This window comes from Oncorhynchus gorbuscha, linkage group LG04 (assembly GCF_021184085.1).
Source record: "Oncorhynchus gorbuscha isolate QuinsamMale2020 ecotype Even-year linkage group LG04, OgorEven_v1.0, whole genome shotgun sequence".
Classification (NCBI taxonomy): domain Eukaryota; kingdom Metazoa; phylum Chordata; class Actinopteri; order Salmoniformes; family Salmonidae; genus Oncorhynchus; species Oncorhynchus gorbuscha.
In genome coordinates, this window is record NC_060176.1 from 11,987,473 (window position 1) to 12,003,807 (window position 16,335).

Here is a 16,335-nt window from a genome sequence, read left to right on the forward strand (position 1 = left end):
GACGTGACTTGCAATCCATCCGTTGGACTGATTTGTAAAAACAGTAAGCAAGGTCTTCAGCAAAAGTGCTTTGATTACGAGATACGAGTGAAATGTTGTCAATGTCCTCCCACAACACACATCCCGACAACAACAACAACAACAACAACAGTTCTGTCGACCACGACTCCTACACCCACTACTACAATCTTAACTTCGACAGCTCCATCTACCACAAAAACAACAACTCTGCCTTCTACTACAACTCCAACATCTACTCCTACATCAACCTCAACAGGAGCATCAACTACCCAGTGCAGTGGTGAAGAAAGTTGTGTGTGGTCAGACTGGATCAACCTTGGTCAGCCAACCTCTGGCTCTGAAGGTGGAGATAATGAATCCATTAAGAACATCATTGCTAGTGGTTATCACATTTGCTCAGCTCCAGAGGCAGTTGAATGTAGAGCAAAACAATACCCTGGACTTCAGATCTCTCAGCTTGGCCAAGACGTGACTTGCAATCCATCCGTTGGACTGATTTGTAAAAACAGTAAGCAAGGTCTTCAGCAAAAGTGCTTTGATTACGAGATACGAGTGAAATGTTGTCAATGTCCTCCCACAACACACATCCCGACAACAACAACAACAACAACAACAGTTCTGTCGACCACGACTCCTACACCCACTACTACAATCTTAACTTCGACAGCTCCATCTACCACAAAAACAACAACTCTGCCTTCTACTACAACTCCAACCTCTACTCCTACATCAACCTCAACAGGAGCATCAACTACCCAGTGCAGTGGTGAAGAAAGTTGTGTGTGGTCAGACTGGATCAACCTTGGTCAGCCAACCTCTGGCTCTGAAGGTGGAGATAATGAATCCATTAAGAACATCATTGCTAGTGGTTATCACATTTGCTCAGCTCCAGAGGCAGTTGAATGTAGAGCAAAACAATACCCTGGACTTCAGATCTCTCAGCTTGGCCAAGACGTGACTTGCAATCCATCCGTTGGACTGATTTGTAAAAACAGTAAGCAAGGTCTTCAGCAAAAGTGCTTCGATTACGAGATACGAGTGAAATGTTGTCAATGTCCTCCCACAACACACATCCCGACAACAACAACAACAACAACAACAGTTCTGTCGACCACGACTCCTACACCCACTACTACAATCTTAACTTCGACAGCTCCATCTACCACAAAAACAACAACTCTGCCTTCTACTACAACTCCAACCTCTACTCCTACATCAACCTCAACAGCAGCATCAACTACCCAGTGCAGTGGTGAAGAAAGTTGTGTGTGGTCAGACTGGATCAACCTTGGTCAGCCAACCTCTGGCTCTGAAGGTGGAGATAATGAATCCATTAAGAACATCATTGCTAGTGGTTATCACATTTGCTCAGCTCCAGAGGCAGTTGAATGTAGAGCAAAACAATACCCTGGACTTCAGATCTCTCAGCTTGGCCAAGACGTGACTTGCAATCCATCCGTTGGACTGATTTGTAAAAACAGTAAGCAAGGTCTTCAGCAAAAGTGCTTCGATTACGAGATACGAGTGAAATGTTGTCAATGTCCTCCCACAACACACATCCCGACAACAACAACAACTATAACAACAGTTCTGTCGACCACGACTCCTACACCCACTACTACAATCTTAACTTCGACAGCTCCATCTACCACAAAAACAACAACTCTGCCTTCTACTACAACTCCAACATCTACTCCTACATCAACCTCAACAGGAGCATCAACTACCCAGTGCAGTGGTGAAGAAAGTTGTGTGTGGTCAGACTGGATCAACCTTGGTCAGCCAACCTCTGGCTCTGAAGGTGGAGATAATGAATCCATTAAGAACATCATTGCTAGTGGTTATCACATTTGCTCAGCTCCAGAGGCAGTTGAATGTAGAGCAAAACAATACCCTGGACTTCAGATCTCTCAGCTTGGCCAAGACGTGACTTGCAATCCATCCGTTGGACTGATTTGTAAAAACAGTAAGCAAGGTCTTCAGCAAAAGTGCTTTGATTACGAGATACGAGTGAAATGTTGTCAATGTCCTCCCACAACACACATCCCGACAACAACAACAACAACAACAACAGTTCTGTCGACCACGACTCCTACACCCACTACTACAATCTTAACTTCGACAGCTCCATCTACCACAAAAACAACAACTCTGCCTTCTACTACAACTCCAACCTCTACTCCTACATCAACCTCAACAGGAGCATCAACTACCCAGTGCAGTGGTGAAGAAAGTTGTGTGTGGTCAGACTGGATCAACCTTGGTCAGCCAACCTCTGGCTCTGAAGGTGGAGATAATGAATCCATTAAGAACATCATTGCTAGTGGTTATCACATTTGCTCAGCTCCAGAGGCAGTTGAATGTAGAGCAAAACAATACCCTGGACTTCAGATCTCTCAGCTTGGCCAAGACGTGACTTGCAATCCATCCGTTGGACTGATTTGTAAAAACAGTAAGCAAGATCTTCAGCAAAAGTGCTTTGATTACGAGATACGAGTGAAATGTTGTCAATGTCCTCCCACAACACACATCCCGACAACAACAACAACAACAACAACAGTTCTGTCGACCACGACTCCTACACCCACTACTACAATCTTAACTTCGACAGCTCCATCTACCACAAAAACAACAACTCTGCCTTCTACTACAACTCCAACCTCTACTCCTACATCAACCTCAACAGGAGCATCAACTACCCAGTGCAGTGGTGAAGAAAGTTGTGTGTGGTCAGACTGGATCAACCTTGGTCAGCCAACCTCTGGCTCTGAAGGTGGAGATAATGAATCCATTAAGAACATCATTGCTAGTGGTTATCACATTTGCTCAGCTCCAGAGGCAGTTGAATGTAGAGCAAAACAATACCCTGGACTTCAGATCTCTCAGCTTGGCCAAGACGTGACTTGCAATCCATCCGTTGGACTGATTTGTAAAAACAGTAAGCAAGGTCTTCAGCAAAAGTGCTTTGATTACGAGATACGAGTGAAATGTTGTCAATGTCCTCCCACAACACACATCCCGACAACAACAACAACAACAACAACAGTTCTGTCGACCACGACTCCTACACCCACTACTACAATCTTAACTTCGACAGCTCCATCTACCACAAAAACAACAACTCTGCCTTCTACTACAACTCCAACATCTACTCCTACATCAACCTCAACAGGAGCATCAACTACCCAGTGCAGTGGTGAAGAAAGTTGTGTGTGGTCAGACTGGATCAACCTTGGTCAGCCAACCTCTGGCTCTGAAGGTGGAGATAATGAATCCATTAAGAACATCATTGCTAGTGGTTATCACATTTGCTCAGCTCCAGAGGCAGTTGAATGTAGAGCAAAACAATACCCTGGACTTCAGATCTCTCAGCTTGGCCAAGACGTGACTTGCAATCCATCCGTTGGACTGATTTGTAAAAACAGTAAGCAAGGTCTTCAGCAAAAGTGCTTTGATTACGAGATACGAGTGAAATGTTGTCAATGTCCTCCCACAACACACATCCCGACAACAACAACAACAACAACAACAGTTCTGTCGACCACGACTCCTACACCCACTACTACAATCTTAACTTCGACAGCTCCATCTACCACAAAAACAACAACTCTGCCTTCTACTACAACTCCAACATCTACTCCTACATCAACCTCAACAGGAGCATCAACTACCCAGTGCAGTGGTGAAGAAAGTTGTGTGTGGTCAGACTGGATCAACCTTGGTCAGCCAACCTCTGGCTCTGAAGGTGGAGATAATGAATCCATTAAGAACATCATTGCTAGTGGTTATCACATTTGCTCAGCTCCAGAGGCAGTTGAATGTAGAGCAAAACAATACCCTGGACTTCAGATCTCTCAGCTTGGCCAAGACGTGACTTGCAATCCATCCGTTGGACTGATTTGTAAAAACAGTAAGCAAGGTCTTCAGCAAAAGTGCTTCGATTACGAGATACGAGTGAAATGTTGTCAATGTCCTCCCACAACACACATCCCGACAACAACAACAACAACAACAACAGTTCTGTCGACCACGACTCCTACACCCACTACTACAATCTTAACTTCGACAGCTCCATCTACCACAAAAACAACAACTCTGCCTTCTACTACAACTCCAACCTCTACTCCTACATCAACCTCAACAGGAGCATCAACTACCCAGTGCAGTGGTGAAGAAAGTTGTGTGTGGTCAGACTGGATCAACCTTGGTCAGCCAACCTCTGGCTCTGAAGGTGGAGATAATGAATCCATTAAGAACATCATTGCTAGTGGTTATCACATTTGCTCAGCTCCAGAGGCAGTTGAATGTAGAGCAAAACAATACCCTGGACTTCAGATCTCTCAGCTTGGCCAAGACGTGACTTGCAATCCATCCGTTGGACTGATTTGTAAAAACAGTAAGCAAGGTCTTCAGCAAAAGTGCTTCGATTACGAGATACGAGTGAAATGTTGTCAATGTCCTCCCACAACACACATCCCGACAACAACAACAACAACAACAACAGTTCTGTCGACCACGACTCCTACACCCACTACTACAATCTTAACTTCGACAGCTCCATCTACCACAAAAACAACAACTCTGCCTTCTACTACAACTCCAACCTCTACTCCTACATCAACCTCAACAGGAGCATCAACTACCCAGTGCAGTGGTGAAGAAAGTTGTGTGTGGTCAGACTGGATCAACCTTGGTCAGCCAACCTCTGGCTCTGAAGGTGGAGATAATGAATCCATTAAGAACATCATTGCTAGTGGTTATCACATTTGCTCAGCTCCAGAGGCAGTTGAATGTAGAGCAAAACAATACCCTGGACTTCAGATCTCTCAGCTTGGCCAAGACGTGACTTGCAATCCATCCGTTGGACTGATTTGTAAAAACAGTAAGCAAGGTCTTCAGCAAAAGTGCTTTGATTACGAGATACGAGTGAAATGTTGTCAATGTCCTCCCACAACACACATCCCGACAACAACAACAACAACAACAACAGTTCTGTCGACCACGACTCCTACACCCACTACTACAATCTTAACTTCGACAGCTCCATCTACCACAAAAACAACAACTCTGCCTTCTACTACAACTCCAACCTCTACTCCTACATCAACCTCAACAGGAGCATCAACTACCCAGTGCAGTGGTGAAGAAAGTTGTGTGTGGTCAGACTGGATCAACCTTGGTCAGCCAACCTCTGGCTCTGAAGGTGGAGATAATGAATCCATTAAGAACATCATTGCTAGTGGTTATCACATTTGCTCAGCTCCAGAGGCAGTTGAATGTAGAGCAAAACAATACCCTGGACTTCAGATCTCTCAGCTTGGCCAAGACGTGACTTGCAATCCATCCGTTGGACTGATTTGTAAAAACAGTAAGCAAGGTCTTCAGCAAAAGTGCTTTGATTACGAGATACGAGTGAAATGTTGTCAATGTCCTCCCACAACACACATCCCAAACAACAACAACAACAACAACAGTTCTGTCGACCACGACTCCTACACCCACTACTACAATCTTAACTTCGACAGCTCCATCTACCACAAAAACAACAACTCTGCCTTCTACTACAACTCCAACCTCTACTCCTACATCAACCTCAACAGGAGCATCAACTACCCAGTGCAGTGGTGAAGAAAGTTGTGTGTGGTCAGACTGGATCAACCTTGGTCAGCCAACCTCTGGCTCTGAAGGTGGAGATAATGAATCCATTAAGAACATCATTGCTAGTGGTTATCACATTTGCTCAGCTCCAGAGGCAGTTGAATGTAGAGCAAAACAATACCCTGGACTTCAGATCTCTCAGCTTGGCCAAGACGTGACTTGCAATCCATCCGTTGGACTGATTTGTAAAAACAGTAAGCAAGGTCTTCAGCAAAAGTGCTTTGATTACGAGATACGAGTGAAATGTTGTCAATGTCCTCCCACAACACACATCCCGACAACAACAACAACAACAACAACAGTTCTGTCGACCACGACTCCTACACCCACTACTACAATCTTAACTTCGACAGCTCCATCTACCACAAAAACAACAACTCTGCCTTCTACTACAACTCCAACATCTACTCCTACATCAACCTCAACAGGAGCATCAACTACCCAGTGCAGTGGTGAAGAAAGTTGTGTGTGGTCAGACTGGATCAACCTTGGTCAGCCAACCTCTGGCTCTGAAGGTGGAGATAATGAATCCATTAAGAACATCATTGCTAGTGGTTATCACATTTGCTCAGCTCCAGAGGCAGTTGAATGTAGAGCAAAACAATACCCTGGACTTCAGATCTCTCAGCTTGGCCAAGACGTGACTTGCAATCCATCCGTTGGACTGATTTGTAAAAACAGTAAGCAAGGTCTTCAGCAAAAGTGCTTTGATTACGAGATACGAGTGAAATGTTGTCAATGTCCTCCCACAACACACATCCCGACAACAACAACAACAACAACAACAGTTCTGTCGACCACGACTCCTACACCCACTACTACAATCTTAACTTCGACAGCTCCATCTACCACAAAAACAACAACTCTGCCTTCTACTACAACTCCAACATCTACTCCTACATCAACCTCAACAGGAGCATCAACTACCCAGTGCAGTGGTGAAGAAAGTTGTGTGTGGTCAGACTGGATCAACCTTGGTCAGCCAACCTCTGGCTCTGAAGGTGGAGATAATGAATCCATTAAGAACATCATTGCTAGTGGTTATCACATTTGCTCAGCTCCAGAGGCAGTTGAATGTAGAGCAAAACAATACCCTGGACTTCAGATCTCTCAGCTTGGCCAAGACGTGACTTGCAATCCATCCGTTGGACTGATTTGTAAAAACAGTAAGCAAGGTCTTCAGCAAAAGTGCTTCGATTACGAGATACGAGTGAAATGTTGTCAATGTCCTCCCACAACACACATCCCGACAACAACAACAACAACAACAACAGTTCTGTCGACCACGACTCCTACACCCACTACTACAATCTTAACTTCGACAGCTCCATCTACCACAAAAACAACAACTCTGCCTTCTACTACAACTCCAACCTCTACTCCTACATCAACCTCAACAGCAGAGCATCAACTACCCAGTGCAGTGGTGAAGAAAGTTGTGTGTGGTCAGACTGGATCAACCTTGGTCAGCCAACCTCTGGCTCTGAAGGTGGAGATAATGAATCCATTAAGAACATCATTGCTAGTGGTTATCACATTTGCTCAGCTCCAGAGGCAGTTGAATGTAGAGCAAAACAATACCCTGGACTTCAGATCTCTCAGCTTGGCCAAGACGTGACTTGCAATCCATCCGTTGGACTGATTTGTAAAAACAGTAAGCAAGGTCTTCAGCAAAAGTGCTTTGATTACGAGATACGAGTGAAATGTTGTCAATGTCCTCCCACAACACACATCCCGACAACAACAACAACAACAACAACAGTTCTGTCGACCACGACTCCTACACCCACTACTACAATCTTAACTTCGACAGCTCCATCTACCACAAAAACAACAACTCTGCCTTCTACTACAACTCCAACCTCTACTCCTACATCAACCTCAACAGGAGCATCAACTACCCAGTGCAGTGGTGAAGAAAGTTGTGTGTGGTCAGACTGGATCAACCTTGGTCAGCCAACCTCTGGCTCTGAAGGTGGAGATAATGAATCCATTAAGAACATCATTGCTAGTGGTTATCACATTTGCTCAGCTCCAGAGGCAGTTGAATGTAGAGCAAAACAATACCCTGGACTTCAGATCTCTCAGCTTGGCCAAGACGTGACTTGCAATCCATCCGTTGGACTGATTTGTAAAAACAGTAAGCAAGGTCTTCAGCAAAAGTGCTTTGATTACGAGATACGAGTGAAATGTTGTCAATGTCCTCCCACAACACACATCCCAACAACAACAACAACAACAACAACAACAGTTCTGTCGACCACGACTCCTACACCCACTACTACAATCTTAACTTCGACAGCTCCATCTACCACAAAAACAACAACTCTGCCTTCTACTACAACTCCAACCTCTACTCCTACATCAACCTCAACAGGAGCATCAACTACCCAGTGCAGTGGTGAAGAAAGTTGTGTGTGGTCAGACTGGATCAACCTTGGTCAGCCAACCTCTGGCTCTGAAGGTGGAGATAATGAATCCATTAAGAACATCATTGCTAGTGGTTATCACATTTGCTCAGCTCCAGAGGCAGTTGAATGTAGAGCAAAACAATACCCTGGACTTCAGATCTCTCAGCTTGGCCAAGACGTGACTTGCAATCCATCCGTTGGACTGATTTGTAAAAACAGTAAGCAAGGTCTTCAGCAAAAGTGCTTTGATTACGAGATACGAGTGAAATGTTGTCAATGTCCTCCCACAACACACATCCCAACAACAACAACAACAACAACAGTTCTGTCGACCACGACTCCTACACCCACTACTACAATCTTAACTTCGACAGCTCCATCTACCACAAAAACAACAACTCTGCCTTCTACTACAACTCCAACCTCTACTCCTACATCAACCTCAACAGGAGCATCAACTACCCAGTGCAGTGGTGAAGAAAGTTGTGTGTGGTCAGACTGGATCAACCTTGGTCAGCCAACCTCTGGCTCTGAAGGTGGAGATAATGAATCCATTAAGAACATCATTGCTAGTGGTTATCACATTTGCTCAGCTCCAGAGGCAGTTGAATGTAGAGCAAAACAATACCCTGGACTTCAGATCTCTCAGCTTGGCCAAGACGTGACTTGCAATCCATCCGTTGGACTGATTTGTAAAAACAGTAAGCAAGGTCTTCAGCAAAAGTGCTTCGATTACGAGATACGAGTGAAATGTTGTCAATGTCCTCCCACAACACACATCCCGACAACAACAACAACAACAGTTCTGTCGACCACGACTCCTACACCCACTACTACAATCTTAACTTCGACAGCTCCATCTACCACAAAAACAACAACTCTGCCTTCTACTACAACTCCAACCTCTACTCCTACATCAACCTCAACAGGAGCATCAACTACCCAGTGCAGTGGTGAAGAAAGTTGTGTGTGGTCAGACTGGATCAACCTTGGTCAGCCAACCTCTGGCTCTGAAGGTGGAGATAATGAATCCATTAAGAACATCATTGCTAGTGGTTATCACATTTGCTCAGCTCCAGAGGCAGTTGAATGTAGAGCAAAACAATACCCTGGACTTCAGATCTCTCAGCTTGGCCAAGACGTGACTTGCAATCCATCCGTTGGACTGATTTGTAAAAACAGTAAGCAAGGTCTTCAGCAAAAGTGCTTCGATTACGAGATACGAGTGAAATGTTGTCAATGTCCTCCCACAACACACATCCCGACAACAACAACAACAACAGTTCTGTCGACCACGACTCCTACACCCACTACTACAATCTTAACTTCGACAGCTCCATCTACCACAAAAACAACAACTCTGCCTTCTACTACAACTCCAACCTCTACTCCTACATCAACCTCAACAGGAGCATCAACTACCCAGTGCAGTGGTGAAGAAAGTTGTGTGTGGTCAGACTGGATCAACCTTGGTCAGCCAACCTCTGGCTCTGAAGGTGGAGATAATGAATCCATTAAGAACATCATTGCTAGTGGTTATCACATTTGCTCAGCTCCAGAGGCAGTTGAATGTAGAGCAAAACAATACCCTGGACTTCAGATCTCTCAGCTTGGCCAAGACGTGACTTGCAATCCATCCGTTGGACTGATTTGTAAAAACGATGAGCAAGGTCTTCAGCAAAAGTGCTTCGATTACGAGATACGAGTGAAATGTTGTCAATGTCCACCAACAACACACATCCCGATCACCACAGTATTTGTTCCCATGACAACAACAACAACAACAACAACTCAGCCACCCATAACTAGTACCTTCCCTACAACCTCATATCCTGTAACATCTGGTGGAACAACATCACCAACAATTATATCCACTGAACCCGTTTGTTTTTGCCATTTCAATCATCGTGATTTCTCCGTTGGTAAGTTTTTATTTTCCACCTTTTCACATTCAAAACCTTTTGTATTTCACCATTAGTTCAGTCATTCATAATATTCAGTTTGTATTGAATTATACATGTTCAATTGTACAAAATGTAATACTCTTCAAAATACTTTCAGGCTCAATTATTTACAATGTCTCTGACCATGATGGATGGTGCTACATTGGTCTCTGCAACAAGACTTGCAAAGTAGAAACACGTTCCTTCAGATGTGATGAAACAACTACCCCAGTTACCACTACTTCACCCACCACTACACTGCTCCCAACAACAACAACAATACCACATACAACAGAAAGACCAACCACCACCCCAAAATATCCAATTGAGATAAACTGTCACCATGAACATCCTCCAAGACAGGTATTTGCTCTTCTATAGATAATAACTTTTGTGGAAACATTCCATAGGAACTATTATTTACAAAAGGCTGATTAATAAAAACATAATGAATGGTATGATTTTATAGACATTTCCTGCAAGCCTAATATTTGTCTGTGTTTGTAGAACGGTGAAAGCTGGAAACATAACCAGTGCACCAATGGAACATGCGCCAACGGGAAAGTTATTTATGAGCATGTACATTGTGAGACTCCGAAGCCAATAGCATGTGAAAATAACTATCCTCCGATCAAAGTGTATGACGAATCTGGATGCTGTTTCCACTATGAGTGTCAATGTAAGTCCACAACAAATTTAAAAAAAAAGTTTAGTCTTTGTTTTACAAATTGTACTTTAGCGATTGATTTTAGTTCAAAATCGAAAAAATAATCCTTACTCTTGACTGGTTTAGAGTTATCTTATAGTTAATAGCAGTACATGCACATGAATGTCTCACCTTGGAAACATTTCAGCACCACACCATTCATTTAGCATAAAACATTCCATATCCGTGTCCATCTAAATGCTAATTGTTCTCTTCTTACTAAGGTATCTGCTATGGTTGGGGAGACCCTCACTATGTCACCTTTGATGGAACATACTATGGATTCCAAGGAAATTGTTCTTACGTCTTGGTCAAAGAAATCCTGCCAAAGTACAACTTCAGTGTGGTAATCGACAATTACTATTGTGATGCCACAGATGGACTTTCCTGCCCTCAGTCTCTGACCATTTATTATCAATCTTACAAGATATTCATGACCAAGAAGAAGGTTGATGGAGTTTTCACAAGTCTGGTAATTCAAATATCTCAAATACTGTATGTTCAAGACATTTTTCCTAGAATAGAGATTAGATTTTCGATTAGCTTAAATATTGATTAGCTTTCATTTCAGATGGATATACTTGCTCTATGTATTAGATATAGGAGACATTGGGTATAGAAATTATTGTAACCATTTTGTCGATCTCTTAATATTTTTGTCTTAGATTTATGTAAACCAACAACGCATCATTCCGGCATATGAGACCAAGGACTTCCGCATCACAGACAACGGAATTGAGACCCTTTTAGTCATACCAGCAATTAATGCCAAGGTGTCTTTCACTGGTCTTATGTTTAGCATATACCTGCCCTGGGACAAGTTCAGTGGCAACACTGAGGGACAGTGTGGTGAGTACAGGTGTTTAATGGTCACTCTGTTGCCATGATTACCCCATGATGTCTCATTGTCTAACAATGGTTTTCAATCTTATTCAGGTACATGTGACAACAACCGGACAGATGACTGCCGCTTGCCAAATGGAACTATCGATTCATCTTGTCCAGACATGGCACACCAATGGCATGTTGCTGACCACAATAACAGTCAGTGCACACCACCACCACCAGAACCGAGACCAACACCACCACCAGGCTGTGATCCACCCATTTGTCATCTCATTCAAAGCAAGTAAGTAGCAATTAGTATTCACAATACATCTCCTCTGTAGTATCGATAACCTCTCAATCAGAATAATCTCAGTGCGAACAATAACTTGACATACTAAAACACGGCAATCATTTGACAAAGCCTGAGGACGAAACAAAGAGAATTAACATATTTAAATATCTACTTTAACTGAAGCATGACATCTTTTCAAGGGTCTTTGAGAGTTGCCATAAGATAATCCCCTACGAGCCATTCCTTGTGGCATGTATCTTTGATGTGTGCCATATGGATGATGTTACTATTGGCTGCACCAGCTTGCAGACCTATGCTGATGCATGTGCACAAGCAGGAGTCTGTATTGAGTGGAGAAATTATACAAATGGACAATGTGGTAAGTAGGTCACTCCTCAAGACCATAAAGCTCAGACAACCTCTCTATGATGTAGCTTATTGGTAATTAACCTTTTTATCTCACCTGCTACAGATTTCACATGCGAGAAACCCAAGGTTTATAATGCCTGCGGTCCACAAGTTGAACCAACCTGTAATGCCTGGTATGTATAATGCTGTTGTTGTTCAGTGGATGGGTATAAACGACTAGGAAAAGTATCTCAGCTATTGAAACTTTCTTTGAATATCTCTGCAGGTACAATTTCAAATTCATCCAGACTCAAAATGCGTTCAGCGTCATGGGAGATATACAATTGGAGGGATGCTATTGCCCTCCTGGTACCACTTTGATGAGTTCCAGCTCAAACTACTGTATCCCCAGCTGTGGTAAGAATGGTCAAATAACAGCATTGTATATTGAGGGTGTGGGGACTTACAGTATTGTGCTGTGATAGTAGCTACATCCTGCTGGCCTTCACTTTGGGAAGCACAAAGTGTTAATTGTTCGTTGCTACTGTAGTTGTCTTTTGAAGGCTGGTTTAGCTTTTTGTAAAAAAATAAAAATAAATAAATGTCCACAACATTTTTCAGATACTTCAATGGTGTGGGTTTTGGTTTATTTAGATTGATATTGATTTTATCAAGTGATTCCGGTACATACAGTACATTATCAAAACGAAGTAGTGGAATGGACTTCAATGACTTCATTTTGTAATGTATTTTTTTCTCTTTGGTTCATCAGATATTTGTCCGTTGCCAAATGGAGAATGGAAAGAGGTAAAATTGTGTTTGAATTTCACTCACAGGTTTTAGGAGGGATGAACAACTATGAATTTCTGATATACACATTAACATCATCTGGGTAGTTCACTTTTGACAATCATGTATAATAATGTATGCAATAATATTAACTATAATAATAATAATAATGTATTACATTTCTATAGTGCTTTTCATAGAACAAAGCGCTTCAGTAATTTATGATTCCACACACTGAACGATTGAGCCTTGTACTGGTAGTGTCCATACAAGCCTTGATGTGCTTAAAATATTCCTCATTGCAGGCTAATGAGACCTGGGTGAGCAACTGCCAGGGTTGTGTATGTGACCCGTACAGTCTGGAAATCCAGTGCCAGCCGGTGGCATGCCAACATCAGCCTCCTCTCACCTGTGATCAGGAGGGCCAAGTTAAGGTCGTAGAAACCGTTGACTGTTGTCAAAAGGACAAATGCGGTGAGTGACTTCCATGGATAATATGCTCTTTATGGGGGCTTTGGAACAACTCTGTAAAATCATTTATATTTTTGGTGACTACCTAACATATCCAACCAATGTGGACACTTGCATATTTTTTTTAACAATAGTTGTTTCTTTCCAAACAGAGTGTGATGTCACACGATGCTCTACTTCCAAGATAACTTGTCCAGTCGGATTCGAGACAGAGGCAACTATGGGAGTCTGCTGCCCAACGTATCAATGCAGTGAGTATGAGTTTGCATGTGCTTGAGTGTGTGTGTACAGTATTTGTGCATATCCTAGAAATCCCAACATGTTAGTTGCAGTATTGAGTGATTATCCATGTTCTTTTCCCCACAGTGCCAAAGGATGTCTGTGTGTTTAACAACACTGAATATCAGGTGCGGATGCGTTCTATGCGATGTTATTTGGCCAGTCCCACCACTTATAAATTATCAACACTTTTGAATGTAACTTATTAAAAGAGGACAATGTTATTTTACTTGCATAAGTTAAAAAAAATTATAAGTTAAACTAAACAAATGCCTTCATTAAGCTATCAGGGTGCCATCAAAATGTTATGGTCAATCCATGTATGAGATTCGATAGGACAAAAAAAAAAATCTAAATTCATAGATTTTCCATTGAAATATTCTATTTTCTCATTCCAGCCAGGTGCCAATGTTCCTGGGGACAAGTGTAAGAATTGTGTGTGTGGTGACAGGGTGGATGCCCAATCCCATCTACATATCATTGAGTGTCAACCTACTGAATGTGACACTCACTGCCAGCAGGTAAGTGATCTCCATTGACACATCTACACACTTTAGCCTCATTATGTAATTCAACATACTTAGTGTAATGTGAGTCCTTATCCATGTAAAAATATTATAATAACACTGATTCCTCTGCGTCCACTATTGGACTACTACTGGATAAGTGTAATTTACTAGTGAGTTACCAGGATCACAAATTGGTATAACAGAGATCATAAAGGTTTTCTCCTCTCTGGTCTGTCTTCTTCCTTTCAGGGCTTTGATCATCAAGCCGTTCCTGGGCAGTGTTGTGGGAAGTGTGTACAGACAAGCTGTGTGGTTATGCTGCCAGATAATACCACACACACTATTCAGGTAAAATAGCATCAGGCAGCATTATTTATCTCTCACACAGATTCGCAATTGTTTGTTACTTTTTACAATTCATAAAACATACAGTCCTATTTCCCTTGATTATTTAAAAAGAGCAACATGTAATTTTAATCTAGCACTCAAGTGTTACACAAAATAACTATCTTAGTGATGATATAGTATATCTTATCTTTTATCATTTGAAGAATCTCCTGTTAATATATTTCACATTCTCACCTCTACAGCCTGGTTCCATCTGGATACCATCTGGAGAGAAGTGTCTCAAGTTTGAGTGCGTAAAGATTATGGACCAATTCATCCCAATTGAGGCTAAGACTGTGTGCCCTGACTTCCACCCAGAAGATTGCCTACCCGTGAGTTACAATAACTATCTGCTAAATTATCTGGGTCTGGGAAATTGGCCCATTTAAAAACTGGACAATGTGCAAATTCATACTTGTGAAATACTGTTTAAATATGCCCAGTCGCTCAGACCAAGGCCTGTTGCGTACCTACTGTGTATTTATGTGAGGTTATTTACACCTGTTGCGTAAAGTGAACAATGCAAGAACACTGCACTGAAAAACATGTGGAGACAGTTTGGTAAACGCTACGTCAGTGACCTAAAAATGTTCTTGTTTTTTCTTCCATTTTCCTGTTTTTAAGGGAACTGAAGTCATTGCTCCAGATGGTTGCTGCCATGTCTGTGAGTGTCTTTTTAACACTATCCTTTTTGATAGACATTTGTAAACCATTCTTGCCCTTTATCCGGCATTGAAAAAGGTATTTTAGCTTTGAAAATGTCACTTTTGTGTGCAGGTGTTCCAAAACATAAGCCATGCAACGTGACAAAGGGAAAAGTGTACCTGGACAGCAATGGGTGCAAGTCTGCAAACGAGGTGGAAGTGACAACATGCGGAGGATCCTGTGGCACCTACGCCATGTGAGTATTTTGATCATTCCTGAAATATTTCAGGAACACTAACACATTATTCCTCCCAATTAAATAGAATTGGGCTGCCTGTCTAAATGCAAACTACAAATTATATTTTCACTAATATGTTATGTTACAATGGCTGTGTTTACAAAGGCAGCCCTATGCTGATATTCTGCCCAATTATTGTCAAAAGAGCTCATCTGATTGGTCATAACATCAGAATTTGGCTGCCTGTTTAAACACAGCCAATGTTATATAATTACAACTGCTACCATCACTACATCCACATAATAACATCGCCTCTCCTTTATGTTTTCAGGTATTCTCTTGAGGCCAACATGATGGAGCGCTCTTGTACCTGTTGTCGGGAAGTATCCACCACCAAGAAGGAAGTGGAGATGATCTGCCCAGACGGTTCAAAGTTCAACCACTCCTACATCCACATCAATAAATGTGGCTGCCAGAGGACAGAGTGCGTGACCCCGGAGGAGACCCAGGTCACAAGGTCACGACGCAGGAGAAGATGAATGACTCTCCACTACCATCCCTTTACTGCTTAGATTAGTTCTCTATTTATGCTCAAGTTGTTCACTTTCCTGCAAAGTGATCTCCTAGAAGGCGAAAAAGTTTCAGCTTTTTTGTCAAACTTAGTTTTGTTTTAGCCATTCAAAACACATAAATAAAGTTGGCAATAGGCTATGCATATATACCACGTTCTTGTTTTCATTCCTTTTGAAATTAAGTTGGGAAATATTTGATTGCAGACACCCAGTTCAACAATGGCTTATCCTATTCCAG

General features: G+C 42.3%; 1 protein-coding gene across 1 annotated transcript; it reads left to right on the forward strand.

Annotated features, from left to right (window-relative positions):
• Positions 1–5,651: 5,651 nt before the first annotated feature.
• Positions 5,652–16,244, forward strand: LOC124033671 (mucin-5AC-like). The gene is made up of 19 exons (XM_046345840.1): positions 5,652–10,012; positions 10,152–10,396; positions 10,541–10,712; positions 10,964–11,211; positions 11,405–11,588; positions 11,676–11,868; positions 12,060–12,238; positions 12,332–12,401; positions 12,494–12,624; positions 12,980–13,014; positions 13,302–13,470; positions 13,620–13,718; positions 13,834–13,874; positions 14,145–14,267; positions 14,505–14,603; positions 14,846–14,974; positions 15,267–15,306; positions 15,420–15,543; positions 15,857–16,244. Exons 1-19 carry the CDS (start codon positions 6,895–6,897, stop codon positions 16,062–16,064), a joined length of 5,607 nt encoding a protein of 1,868 aa, XP_046201796.1. The 5' UTR covers positions 5,652–6,894; the 3' UTR covers positions 16,065–16,244.
• Positions 16,245–16,335: the final 91 nt, after the last annotated feature.

Excerpts from the sequence above, each read along its gene's own strand:
- LOC124033671 (XM_046345840.1), top strand. The coding sequence starts at position 6,895 with ATGTTGTCAATGTCCTCCCACAACACACATCCCGACAACAACAACAAC. Across the intron at positions 11,869-12,059 it reads TGTCATCTCATTCAAAGCAA|GGTCTTTGAGAGTTGCCATA; the intron begins GTAAGTAGCAAT and ends CATCTTTTCAAG. Across the intron at positions 15,307-15,419 it reads AGATGGTTGCTGCCATGTCT|GTGTTCCAAAACATAAGCCA; the intron begins GTGAGTGTCTTT and ends TTTTGTGTGCAG.